Below are 13,460 nucleotides of genomic sequence, written 5' to 3'. Positions count from 1 at the left end.
GTAATGACCTAACTAGGGGCATAGGTTGGTTATGTTGTTTTTTTCTACAAAGTGTGTCGTTCGGCGGGTTGTTTTGTTTCAAAATTCGATAGGCCTATAGGACTAGTAATATTAATTTAATCAAACTTAGCTAGTGTATGTAGTAAGCTTCTCATCGTATTTTACTAGCGAAACATGTGTGGGTGGGCCTAGCTAGGATCGGAAAGGAGTGGCACGTGGGCGGGGGAAGAGGGGGTATCTAGGCTAGAGTCTGAAGAGACAGACCGATATAGCCTAGATAGTACTTTCTTTACAGCCTCACCTAGGCGCAGTATTGGTCTAGGACTGGGCCTAGCACCAAAAAGCATAAAATAAGCAGAATAATTTTGCTCATTTAAGTGTATTAAATTACCTCATAAAAATAACCTTTTTCTCTTTATTTTATTGCATAGCTTATACATGGAGGTATTTTATACCTCCATGTTAATTTAAAAGCTTCACTCACTTCCATTTTGTCTTTTCAGAATGGCTGGTAACATACGATACTTCCAAAATCAGCTTCCTGATTACAATGGCCAGGATGTCTCAAGTCCACCACCCAATGTTAATGACTATATCAAGGCGCATGTCACTGCTATTCAGTCAAACTTCGAAGTTTCAAGTTCTACATGTTTTGAAGGAGTATATCTTGGCGTCGGAGGCGTGGCATATGCTTTGAGCGATGTTGTTACAAAATGTGACTTTTTAGACAAACAATCTACACTTGATACAGCTAAGAATTATCTAGATGCTGCCTTGAAATATGAAGAAAAACAGACAGATGTAGGGTTAAAGGTCAGCTTTCTTCTAGGTACTGCTGGGGTGTACGCTTCTGCTGCTCAATATTATGCAGTCACTGGTAATGAAGTGGAAGTGAAAAAGTTTGCAGAAATGTAAGAAGATTAGTCAGTCTTAGTATAACTTGTATTGTATACCTTGGCCTCATTATAGTTAATTTAGCATTGTCTAAATCTTGGTTCCCACCTTGATGCAACACTGTAAGACATAGGTGCAAGGCAAGTCAGGTGACCAATCACAAGCTTCATATTGGTCAACTCAGGTGCATTGTATCAAAGTTTGCAGAATTGTAAGAAGATCTAGTCAGTCTTAGCATAACTTGTATACATAGGTCTCATCATAGTTAATTTAGCATTGTCTAAATCTTCGTTCCCACCTTGACGCAACACTGTAAGATGTAGGTGAGGTGACCAATCATAAGCTTCATATTGGTCAACTCATTTGCATTGCAAGTGTGAGCCAAGATTCATAATAGTATGCGACATAAATTTATTATTAAGTTTTAACATAAAAAATAAAGTTTGGTTTCCATTAGTATGCAACACAAGAATGTTAAGTTAACATACTTGTAATTATATTATGTGAAGTAATTACTGGCTAACTATGGAGAATCTACTTCCAGCAATGTCACAAAAGGGCAACATACTTGTGAACAGTTTTCATTTTATTTTTGTATTGTTTTTTTTATTTTACAGGTATGCCAGCCTATCCAGTTTGTGTGCTCCAGTAAATCAATGCACTAAGCAGGCAGAGGAAATATTAGTTGGCAGAGCTGGTTATTTATGTGGTGTTCTGTTCTTTAAGAGCAAACTTGGTCTTTCAGTAAGTAAGCAAAAACAACAAAGGTTTTCAGTAAAAATTATACTTATTTTAAGCTATGTCTACACCGCTACACCACACTTATTTGACAAAAAAAGTGTGATGTACCTAAATATGGTAGGGATATGCCCAAATATGGTAGGGATATGCCCAAATATGGTAGGGATATGACATCATCATGTCCATATATGGGCACATCACATCTTTTTGTCACATAATGTAGACAGATTTATAACGACTAAATGTTTTGTTTTCTGTTTTTCAAGATACTGTAGTATGTTTGCTCATAATTGGTGAAACTGTGTCAAATTAACCAATGATATCACATACTGAAATATATTAAAATGTAACTTTGGTTTTTACACAAACGGAATACTAATACTAATTTCTCGCACAGTTTCATTGGCAGAGTATTTTATCATTTCATACAATGATCTAATAGTAATAGTCTAATCTGCAATTTTTATAAATGCATGTGCACATTTTTGACTTACATACTTTTTTTATACAGATTTTGCCATCAGAAACTATCAACAAGATCTGTAGCAGCATTATAGAGTCTGGCAGAGCTTACGCAAAACTTTGTCAAGCGCCATGTCCTCTGATGTACCAGTATTATTCTTTTCATTATTTAGGTAACAGATGTGTCTGATTTTCTATGAATTTGTTCACACGAATAAGGTTTATCGCAAATTATGTGAGCGATGCATAATGGGACGGGTTTGGGTGCAATAGCGCCACCACCAGTATATAAAGTTTGTATTATGCGGTGCCAAAACCCTTCACATCATGTATTGTGCAATGACGTTTCTTGCAAAAACAAATCTCTGTCTGCAACGAATCAAGATCCTTGAGTTTTTTCGCTTTAGCAAAATCGGTAGTTCGATTTGTTTCTATATTTTTAGAAGAGCAAAATTGCGCAACCAATCACAGCTCAGGAAATGAGCTATAATGCATTCATGAGCACTCATCCAAATCGAAAAGTTCAGCAGACACGCGATGAACATGAAAATCGCAGTTATTCGTTCTTGTAGTTAAAAGGATATCGCAATCTATTTTCTCTGCGAAATACTAGATTCGCACAAATTCTTTACTTTCATGTGATGAGCAAATCTAGCTCAATAGTTAACATTCTGTGCATTGTACTGTTATCTAGAGGTTGTAGAAATCGTTGTGATATTATCATTTTTTTTATTTTATGTTTTAAAAAAAAAAAATCAAAGAGCGGGAGATAACACAAAATATCGAGAGCTTCCTGATATATATACATTTTTTCACCAGGTGTATGCCATGGGGTAACCGGTATTCTCCTGATGTTGTTGTCTTTTCCCGATTTCATTAAATCTGACCCTTCTGTGGAGCAAGACATTCGTGCAACCGTTGACTTCCTACTAGCATTGCAGGATGCTCACCCACAGAAGAATTTGCCACCCGTTTTAGATGAATCTAATACCAGACCTTTGGAGGACACACTTGTGCATTGGTGTCACGGAGCACCGGGTTTGTTTATTATTTCATTATTTAAAGGGGGATTCTGGGTTTAAAATTGCTTTTAAATATCGTTTATTTATTAAATAAAAAATATTTTAACAATATAGACATGTCAGAATGAAGAAGTAATAACGAGAAATTAAAAAAATTAAATTTCATATACATTTTAGGGTAAATTCATGGAAAGTCTGTTTTTCAGCAGCTTAGGGAAGCTCATTAATATTCATGAGATATTCACAAAATCACGATATCAGTGGATTCCAAACTCGCGACGTCAAGCTTGTACGTTGTGTTCTCTCTCCCCTGTCAAACGACGACCACCCGATCATTGTGAAATACATTTTTTGTAGATTTTCTAAGCTAGGCCTAAAGTGTAATAATAACAGTAGTAGCATATATTTATTTGACATTTAATGAAATACAAAATTTAGTACAGATTACGGAGTCATAAATTATACTATTTTTATACCTCGAATAGTACAGATCGTATATCGGCTTCACGTACTAGGCTAGGCCTAGCCTAAATCATTTTATTCATGGGTGAGAGCCATTTCTGACTAGGGATTCCATGCCACGATGGCTACGTTAAAACATTGGGGCCATCATTCATGGGCCTAGCTAGCCTATTACTAAACGATTGGCCCATAAATAACAAAACTCAGTGGATTCCAAGCCCATCCTATCAACCAAACTCCTAAACAATCTAAACCTAAAACGTTCTACAAAAATCGGCTGTAAATATTGAGGCAAAACCCCAAAACAAGGTCCGATCGCCGTCCGCACGTATGGATGGTGTCCCGATCGTCTAATAAGGCCTAAAATAGGCCTAGTTTACTCTCCAAAAAAGCGGATACTGCATCAAGCAAGTAGACCGGTAGTAGGAAGGAGACCTAGCCGATCCGGCCCAGTTAAAAATTGAGCTAGCTAGTGTAGTAGACCCTATGCGAATTGATACTACCAGGCCTTTTACTATAAGCTACACTTGTTAAAATTAGCAATACTTATGTTTAAAAATATTCCAACTCTCTCTCATTCGAGCTATATTATCTATACCATTCCGGTAAGTCGAGTTGACCTTCAAACAAATACTGTACATCGTTCATGTTGTGATTATAGACGGGGTATACTCGACCCGACCAGTTTGGTATTGTATACTGTATCTGCTTATCACGTGACGATGCCAGGCATGGGCAGACAGAGCACGTGTATCGTCGTCTCGCTCTCCTCGCTCAGCAGGAATGTATACGTTACGCTTCATTGATTTTGAAGGCTTTTCCTAAGTCAGTGCGAAAATCGGCAAACGTAAAGTGCAAACTTATCTAATTTTTCACTGTTTTGATGGATTTTCATAGAAAATTGACTTTATAAATGGGAAGACCGACTAAAATTACATCAGATAAGTATAATTTTACAAAAGTAATTGATATGGTTAATGATAACGAGTCGTCGGAAGATTGACCATTTCACAAATTTCATATTCTGTAACCACAGTGTGATTTTGCCGTAGCTGCACTTGTAATCTGGCCTCATTTCACAGCCTTCGTTCTGCTTCACTGGGCGCTTATATAAATTGAAACTTTTACCGTTCAAGAGACAAACAAATATATTTTACATTTTTTACTATTCATTTTAAACCCGGAACCCCCTTTTAATTTCTATATTTAGCAAGGGTAGCAAACGTATAAACTGTTCATTCAGGGCCCTCAATAAAACATACAAGTAATAATACGGCTTTACCACATTGAAACACCGGTTCTCGTCAGATTACCGAAGTTAAGCGACGTTGGGCCTGGTTAGAGCTTGGATGGGAGACCATCTGGGAAAAACGGGTGCTGTATACGGAGCTGGGGTCCCGTTAGGCATTTGAAATCAGCACTGCTGACTCTTATGGCAGCCCCTGCATCTAGTATCTGCCTCAGACCTCTGGTCAAGGTGGGCACTGGACGAGAGAAGCACTTGATCAATGTTAGGACCAATCAAGGTGCTTTAAACAGTCCTGGCTTTGTTTGTATCAAAACTTGTTAGGGGCGGTAATTATCGCTGTTGGTTTCGATTGAATAAAATAAAAACAAAAAACAAAAAACAAAACATGTAAAATATTTTGAATATTCCGGTAAAATAACAGTAAATTGATGCTGTAGGCCTAGCTCCACAGTATCCACTAGAACACTAATAGTATAGTAACCTATAGTACCTAGTTAGGCCTAGTGTAAAGGGCCTTTCACGCGGGTTCCAGCACGGTTCCGGTCCGGCGAACCGAACACTGATGTTTCGTTTTTCACGACGCTCCACGCGGCTATGCGCCAATCGATATGCGCGTAGCCACGTAAAAACGAAACATTGACATTAGATTGGATTTGTCGACGTAGTGCCGGAACAGGTGTGACAGAGCCTTCCACTAGTACATAACAATCATGCTGTTCGTTGGTAGGTCTAGCTACACGTCATCCTTTAAAATCATAATATTTTTGACTGACAGAAAATATATCATAATTTTAAAAGATAACCATTTTTAGAAATAAATATTTAAATTCATTTTTTACAGGAAGTCTAATTTGTATTCACTAATTTAATGCAGGTGTTGTGTATATGTTTGCAAGGGCATACTTGACATGGAAGGATGAGCGTTACTTGAGGGCATGCCTAGACTGCGGCGAAACTACCTGGAAGCTAGGTCTCTTGCATAAAGGCCCGGGGATATGCCATGGCGTCGCTGGTAATGGATATGTCCATCTTCTTCTTTACCGTTTAACAAAGGACAACAAACATTTACACCGAGCGCAGCAATTTGCTAACTTCATGTTCTCGGATGAATTCAAGAAAGGAGCAAGGACTCCAGATCACCCGTACAGTTTATTTGAAGGCGTGGCCGGAACTATCTGTTTTCTTGCGGACTTGTTGAAACCAGATGATGCCAGTTTCCCATTCTTCAATATATTTTAAAGCAACTACATCTAACTGGTATGAATTATACTTTATTAGATTAACTAAAATTGTAAGGAAATTCATTGAATGTATATAATTAATAAGCAGAAATTAAATTTTTCAGTATTGGAAGAAAAATTGTAAAATGTAAAAAAAAAGAGTTAATATAGGATAAACCTCCAGTTAGTAGAAAAAAAGCTTTTTTGATTTTGAGAAGTGAATCTCGATACATTAATTTTAAAGTTTTTATATCTGTAAAATTGTACTCATTTCAGCCTTTGACTGTTTTTTTTTAAATAAATAAATATACCTTGAATAATAATAACAAATGCAAACCAAGAGTTGCAACTTCCGCCACATATAGTTTTTTATCGATATTATAATTCATAACAATAATCAATATATTAAATAATGGATTAACTAATTCATTCGCATTGAACGACTGTCTAATCTATTACAAGATTATTACATCCAACTATTTACACTAAATGTGTGCAGTTGGTCAGTTTCTTGTAGATGATTTAATTGTAGAATGTAGTTTTGTTTATTTCTGTGCACTGTTCTGGGTTGACCAACTAGCATAGGTGTTTAGCACCTGTTTGGTCTTTCCTTGTCTTTTATATTTGTTTTGTCTTTTTCTTTGTATTGAATATGGCAGAAATTGAATTATTAAATAATATATAATAATAATAATATATCGTATACTCTATTTCTAACAAATTTCAACCTTCTTCTATTAACTAAAACCGAAGTTTAGTCGTTATCTTGGGACCATTCTATAGTCATCACCAGGTAGGCTTACTTCATCAAGGCTTCTATGAATGGATGACCAGTACCTTTGATTATGATCATTTGGGAAATTACCTCATGACTGTAAATAGAGAAAACAAATCAACAATCGTGATTCAGGTCCGCATCCTAACAAAAGTATCTTTGAAATGTAAATAATATTAAATCAGACTTTGAATAGGTTATTTTGTAGTTTTAATAAATTTAATCACGAAATTTTAGACGAAAAAAAAGGTTTTTACTTATAAAATAATGTAATAAATGGTTAAATTCAACTAAAATTCCATTGGCTGGCAGCCAATTCGACCTTTTTTTGACTTAAAATGGCATATTCATTTTTTTTTTCAGGGGGACAATACATCTTTAATTATAAATGGTAACACGCTTGCTGATAATTGATAACATACACACAATGAATGAAACACGCATGAAACGTATTTAATAAGGCAAATGAGAAGTAGTTCAGTAATAACAATTTTTATATTATATATATTATCATGATACATATAATACAATTTAATCAATATACGGAATGTTAATGAAACACTGCTCATAAATACATATACATACGTGTAATAAATTACTTAAACTATTGAGCTTTTATTCCATTTTTCAGATACTAAAATGGATTTATCGGTTTTCTAATAAATAAACTATATAATGCTTATTAAATTAGAAAAATATATAATTTTCTTCTGTCGTCGTTCTACTAATATCTGAGTACTCGTATTTTATTTACAATAATAATAATGGTAGTCTTATAGAGCGCCTAATACTATGTGATTTACATGCAAAAATGTCCAGAAAAATGAAGAACAAGCAGGAATGTGCGATACTCGGGGTACAGCAAAAGAAGCTGTAATGACGTCATAAGACGGGATGTAACGTCACATACACATCAATAACCTCGCTACCAAATACGGCTATACGGTACCATCTTCGAGACGTGATATGGCTGCATCCTGTTTGAAATTAAACAATCCGGCTCTATAGCTTTGAGGAGATGTCCCTGTAGTATATTCATGCCAAATCACAGCTCAATACTACAACGAATAAGGGAGGAGTAGTACTTTATAAATCGCACTTTTTACTCAATAGTGTCCAGATGGAAGAGAAGATGAGAGAGTCCTAGACTCGGGTACCTAAGATGAGAGTCTTAGACTCAGGTACCTAAGATGAGAGAGTCCTAGACTCGGGTACCTAAGATGAGAGAGTCCTAGACTCGGGTACCTAAGATGAGAGAGTCTACTCGGGTACCTTAGATGAGAGAGTCCTAAACTCGGGTACCTAAGATGAGAGAGTCCTAGATTTGGGTACCTAAGATGAGAGAGTCCTAGACTTGGGTACCTAAGATGAGAGAGTCTTGGACTCGGGTACCTAAGATAAGAGAGTCCTAGACTCGGGTGCCTAAGATGAGAGAGTCCTAGACTCGGGTACCTAAGATGAGAGAGTCCTAGACTCGGGTACCTAAGATGAGAAAGTCCTAGACTCGGATACCTAAGATGAGAGAGTCCTAGACTCGGGTACCTAAGATGAGAGAGTCCTAGACTCGGGTACCTAAGATGAGAGAGTCTTAGACTCGGGTACCTAAGATGAGAGAGTCTTAGACTCGGGTACCTAAGATGAGAGTGTCTTAGACTCGGGTACCTAAGATGAGAGAGTCTTAGACTCGGGTACCTAAGATGAGAGAGTCCTAGACTCGGGTACCTAAGATGAGAGAGTCCTAGACTCGGGTACCTAAGATGAGAGAGTCTTAGACTCGGGTACCTAAGATGAGAGAGTCTTAGACTCGGGTACCCCGAGTAAAAACAAGATGTAGAATATTGCTGATTATATAGTGGTAATAGGTATATTGGAAAGGTAGCTGCAGTAGGATCCTCGCAAACATCTATCAGCTCTCCTAGTATTAAAGCTTGAGCTGAAATTACATTTATGTATGCGGTATCACGTCACACGTGGCGTTAAACATCCTACAGTATCACGTCTTCTAATAACAACCTTCATCTCATATGGGACGCGGTAGTATAATGAAAGATTATGTAGGAGGTTAGGTTAGTTACTATTTAGGAGTTTTAGATGCTACAGTATGGACCTGTTGCTGCAGGTTGTTTAACAATGCTTGACATGATACTGTTACGAGAAGCGACATAGAATAACAAAATATAAATATTTGATAATGTAAATGTTGTGTTTATATGATATTGAATAATTAATGTGTGAAAATACTTATGAAAGCCCATAAAATATAACGATCCATTTCTACCCAACTTATATTGAAAACTTGTGGAAAATGTGCATATTTATTGCTAAAAATTGCCATCATAATTCAAGATTTTCAATACAAGTTGGGTAGCAAAATAATAATAGTATATCTTATGGGCTTTCATTTTGATACCAAGATTAAACAAAAGTCACTATCGATTATAATTTTTTTAAATACAAATCAATAAAATAGTGTATGCACATTTTCCAATAAATTAGCTTCATATTATAATCATAATTAAATATTTTCAATACAAGCAGTATGACTATGTATTCCTAGTATAGATAAGTTCCAACATACAGGTTCCAATAGAATATTAGTATGTAAAACAAACATAGGCCTAAACCTCTAAATAGCCAGCTGATTGTTTATATAGGCCTTTAAAATCACAACCAAAACTGTTAATTAAACATTTACATGCCTGAATTCTAAAATATTATCAAAGATTGGTCAAATACCAAATAAAGTGATCGATAGGCCTACCCTTTACTGTATTTGAATTGTTCCAGTATCATCCTTGGCAAATCCCGTGACACGCGTGTTTCATACCATAGACCCTATAGCCTAAAGCTCTGTCTACACTATCAAACTGTATGTGAACAAAAAATGTGATGTGCCTATATATGGACACGGTGATGTCATATCACTACCATATTTGGACACATCACACTTTTTTTTGTCAAACTAATCAACTAATCATGTTATGTAGATAGACCAGCTTAACCTCAACCATCTATTCTGGTTATTCTTAGATACAGGCACCATATTTATGTATTTGCTTGTGATACTGGAGAAAATTGTCATAATGTGGAGATACAACACTGATAATCGGGTTAAATAAGTGATCAAATATGGTAACCTTCACACAATTATTTATTACTATTTATGGCAAGTCTGACTCTAAGATAGGCTCGATATTTGTACAATATTTATCATAGCAAATGTTGCTTTCAAGCACATTTCTCAATCTTCTCAGATTCAACTCGCACGTCACAGCGCCATTGTCAGACTTCATCTTGACGTTCACAGATCTGCACAATAATTCTCTTCGACAGAGCAGCATACATTGAGTACGAGAATGTGTTTTAAACACGGCTAGAACGTGATCAACCAAACACACACCTTCGTGTATTGTTGACCAATTCCAATCCACATACGTTCCTAAAAGAAGATGTATATATAAAAATGTACACAATATCATTTAGATGTTTGAAAATGCGCCAAACTTGTGCCGTGCACATGACGTGTATGGATGTTGCGCCTTACGTCTTATTTTTTTTTATTATCCGCGAGTTTCGCGATTCAGAATTTAGCAAAATTTGTCCATTCAAACATTGCAAATTATTTATAATAGCTAGATGGTTTCGATTACACATTAATTTCAGCGTAAAAAAACAGGCGATTTCGAATGTACGTACCGCAGGACTATATAGTACATTGTTTACAGAAACGAATAAATAGACACGATGATTTATGTAGTCAATTAAAACTAGCACCCTGGGAATTAGGCCTACTTCCGAAGGAGAAACTTAAAAGTTGTCTTTAAACAAACCCAATTTATGTTTTGTACATTAGAGTTGAGGGATGGGGAAGAGGATGAGAACAATTTTTAAATGTATTCTTTAGGCTATCCACATTTACGATTTAATACTTTTTTAAAACTGTCCCTGTTATAGTCGATTGAAATAGTAACGATACACCACTACGACGTTTGTATTTTTTATAATTATTAATTAATACACACGTTGAGAAGCAACTGTCAGTAATAAAGTTTGTATTTGTATATTATGTGTTTATATATTCAGCAGTAGGCCTAGAGCCTACCCACAGTCACAGTAATACGTAGCCGCAGTAGATTCAAACCGGATTGGCCAAACTTTTAAACATTTCTGTTTTTAGTGTCATTAATACATTGCATATTGTTCCAAAAACATATAAATATAATTTTTGAGAGACACATTCATTATAATGAATTTTTATTTGTGAATTGAACGTAAAGAATATCACCAAAGCCGCGTGATGCAAAATCAAAATGAGTATATATGAGTATATACCTGTACACGTGAACGAGCCAATGGTACTCGTACCGTACTCGTTGTGACTTCCTGTGTCCTTAAAAAGTAACGCAGTGACTGGCAGCGTAGAACGATCATCAACGAATCCATCGTCAGTTCTCACGTAGTTATCGTTAGTATCACAGTTACATCTTCTTCCAACAGATGTGCAATTTCCTTTTTAAAAAATGTAATGGATATTAGTATTAATTACGAGTTGGTCGGGGCGAACAGTAGGCCTATAATCGAAACCGTGTCCAAGGAATCGAATACTGTAAGAATTACAAAACCCATTGAGTAGCCTAAAATGAAGGAGAGGACCATGGAAAATATCTGAAAAATGTGAAGCGTATCTTTTATGTAAAATGAAAATGAATATTGGTGTACGTAATAGGCATATACCTGCATACTTCTGATCTTCATTTATTTAAAAAGGCAATATATAAATCAAACATTATATAGACTGATTATAACTATATTGCATACTTCTAAATAAAGTTTTTACCATCTATGTTCTTCAAAATAATAATGCGATTAAATTATTTAATGTTTAACCACCCCATAGACTGAGTGAGTGGCCGAGCGGTTAAGACAGTGGAACCGTAATTACGTAGCCATAACATCGGCAAGGGTTCGAGGCTCACTCACTCCATGGTTATGGTTCTGGTGGTAGAACAAGTCTTCTCGGATAAGGACTATAAACCGTAGGTCCAGTGTACACAACTAGCTCGTGTGCACTTTAAAGAACCTAGTACATCTTTCGAGACGAGTAGGGGGTTACCCCGGTGTATTAGTACATCACAGCCACTGATCACTAACTGGGCCCTCTGGGAGATCAGTCTTTGACTGAAGAGGTCACCCAGTATAAAAATGAACAAAACAAAAAAATAGACAGGATTTATACAGGGGCGTTGTCACAAATGTAAAAGAGTCATCAATAGCTAGCCTAGACCTATTTACCATACTTGCTGTTCTGTAGTAGATTGAAAAATACACATTAGAGAGCTTTCGCTATCTCGATCGGGAACGAGCCGCCGAGAAAGTAAGGGTTTTTTGAACGAGTACGAGATCGAGAACCGGTAATTAATGCTGGTTCTCGTTCCCGATCCGAGATAGCGAAAGCTCTCTTTTATTAGGGAATTACGGCAACGGGGTTGGCACGCCTCATTCTCTCGCCCCGCGGGTACAGTATTTAGGCCTAACAATAATCTAATGTCTATTATTCTTATTTGAAAACCGCGCGTTTTTGACCGATGTGATTATTCGACAGGTCGTTTAATAAACATAAACCAACAATTTCTGCTTTTCAATAAACAATTGTTATACAAGTCAAGTCAAGTAAATGTATTGTCATTTTGTAAACATATAAACACATTTACATTGAAAATGAATTTTCGGTTTCGGCTAACAGCTAAAATAAACTACGTGGTGAAACTATCCCCCGCCGGACGCCATCCTGGTATTTCTAAGACTGGTTTCGGGGTTGGTAAAAACTAAACTCCGCCGGATACCATTCCGGTATTTCAAGCTTTCGGGGTTGGAAAAACTAAAACCGGACACCATTCCGGTATTTTAAAGTTTCGGGGAAATACAGAACTTAACGTAAACATGTATTATTAATTGCACGGATTACTGTTGGGTAGAAAGAAGAAACTGACCTATTAGTTTTTACAAGTATCGATCTAAATTTGTGACTGTGACACATAATTTGGAAATGATGGTTGACAGGATGGTATGGATCATTTATGATCAATGTTGCATTTTTTAGTAAACGTTCAGCGTACAAAGTACCAATAGAACGTTGGGATATGCCTATGTCTATACGACTAGATAATACAGTTAATATTTAAAATAGGCCTAATAACGTAAATCCTACCTAAAACACCACACATGCACCCATCGTAGCCAGCTGGTGCTCCATAATTGTTCATTCTTTCTCCATCACGTGACAACCATACGCCCATTACGGCATTATGACAAACGTACTGGTCAGAATAGAAATTTACAAAAGTACAGTTTTATTTATTTATATGGTACGACTTGAGGAGGATTCATTGTACGCACAGTGCGTATTGACATTTTACGGGGCTGCTCTTGATAACGCATTGAGGTTTTACGGAACGCATTGAGGTTTTATGCAACGCATTGAGGTTTTATGCAACGCATTGAGGTTTTATGGAACGTATTTGTATTTTTACGCTACACATTGAGAGTTTACAGAACGCATTGAGGTTTAGCCTACAATACGAATTGAGTTTTTACGGCACGCATTAATTTGGTACGGTACGCATTGATTTTTTACG

At 36.3% G+C, this 13,460-nt stretch overlaps 1 protein-coding gene and 1 pseudogene across 3 annotated transcripts; both read left to right on the top strand.

The window, feature by feature from the left end:
* The first annotated feature begins 23 nt into the window (after positions 1-23).
* LOC140041372 (lanC-like protein 3) lies at positions 24-7,607 on the top strand. 3 transcript variants are annotated; one of them, XM_072087635.1, is made up of 6 exons: positions 24-135; positions 504-911; positions 1,512-1,638; positions 2,147-2,270; positions 2,917-3,135; positions 5,705-7,607. In XM_072087635.1, the coding sequence occupies exons 2-6, from the start codon at positions 505-507 to the stop codon at positions 6,067-6,069; spliced, it is 1,242 nt and encodes a 413-aa protein (XP_071943736.1). In that variant the 5' UTR covers positions 24-135; position 504; the 3' UTR covers positions 6,070-7,607. The 3 variants fall into 3 exon arrangements, with proteins under 3 accessions (XP_071943736.1, XP_071943750.1, XP_071943743.1); XM_072087649.1 differs by having other exon boundaries at positions 5,672-5,738; XM_072087642.1 differs by having other exon boundaries at positions 59-105.
* LOC140063722 (5S ribosomal RNA) lies at positions 4,850-4,967 on the top strand (annotated as a pseudogene).
* Positions 7,608-13,460: the final 5,853 nt, after the last annotated feature.

Source organism: Antedon mediterranea, chromosome 1, assembly GCF_964355755.1.
Source record: "Antedon mediterranea chromosome 1, ecAntMedi1.1, whole genome shotgun sequence".
In the NCBI taxonomy this organism is placed as follows: Eukaryota; Metazoa; Echinodermata; class Crinoidea; order Comatulida; family Antedonidae; genus Antedon; species Antedon mediterranea.
This window is presented reverse-complemented; position numbering and strand designations above follow the sequence as displayed.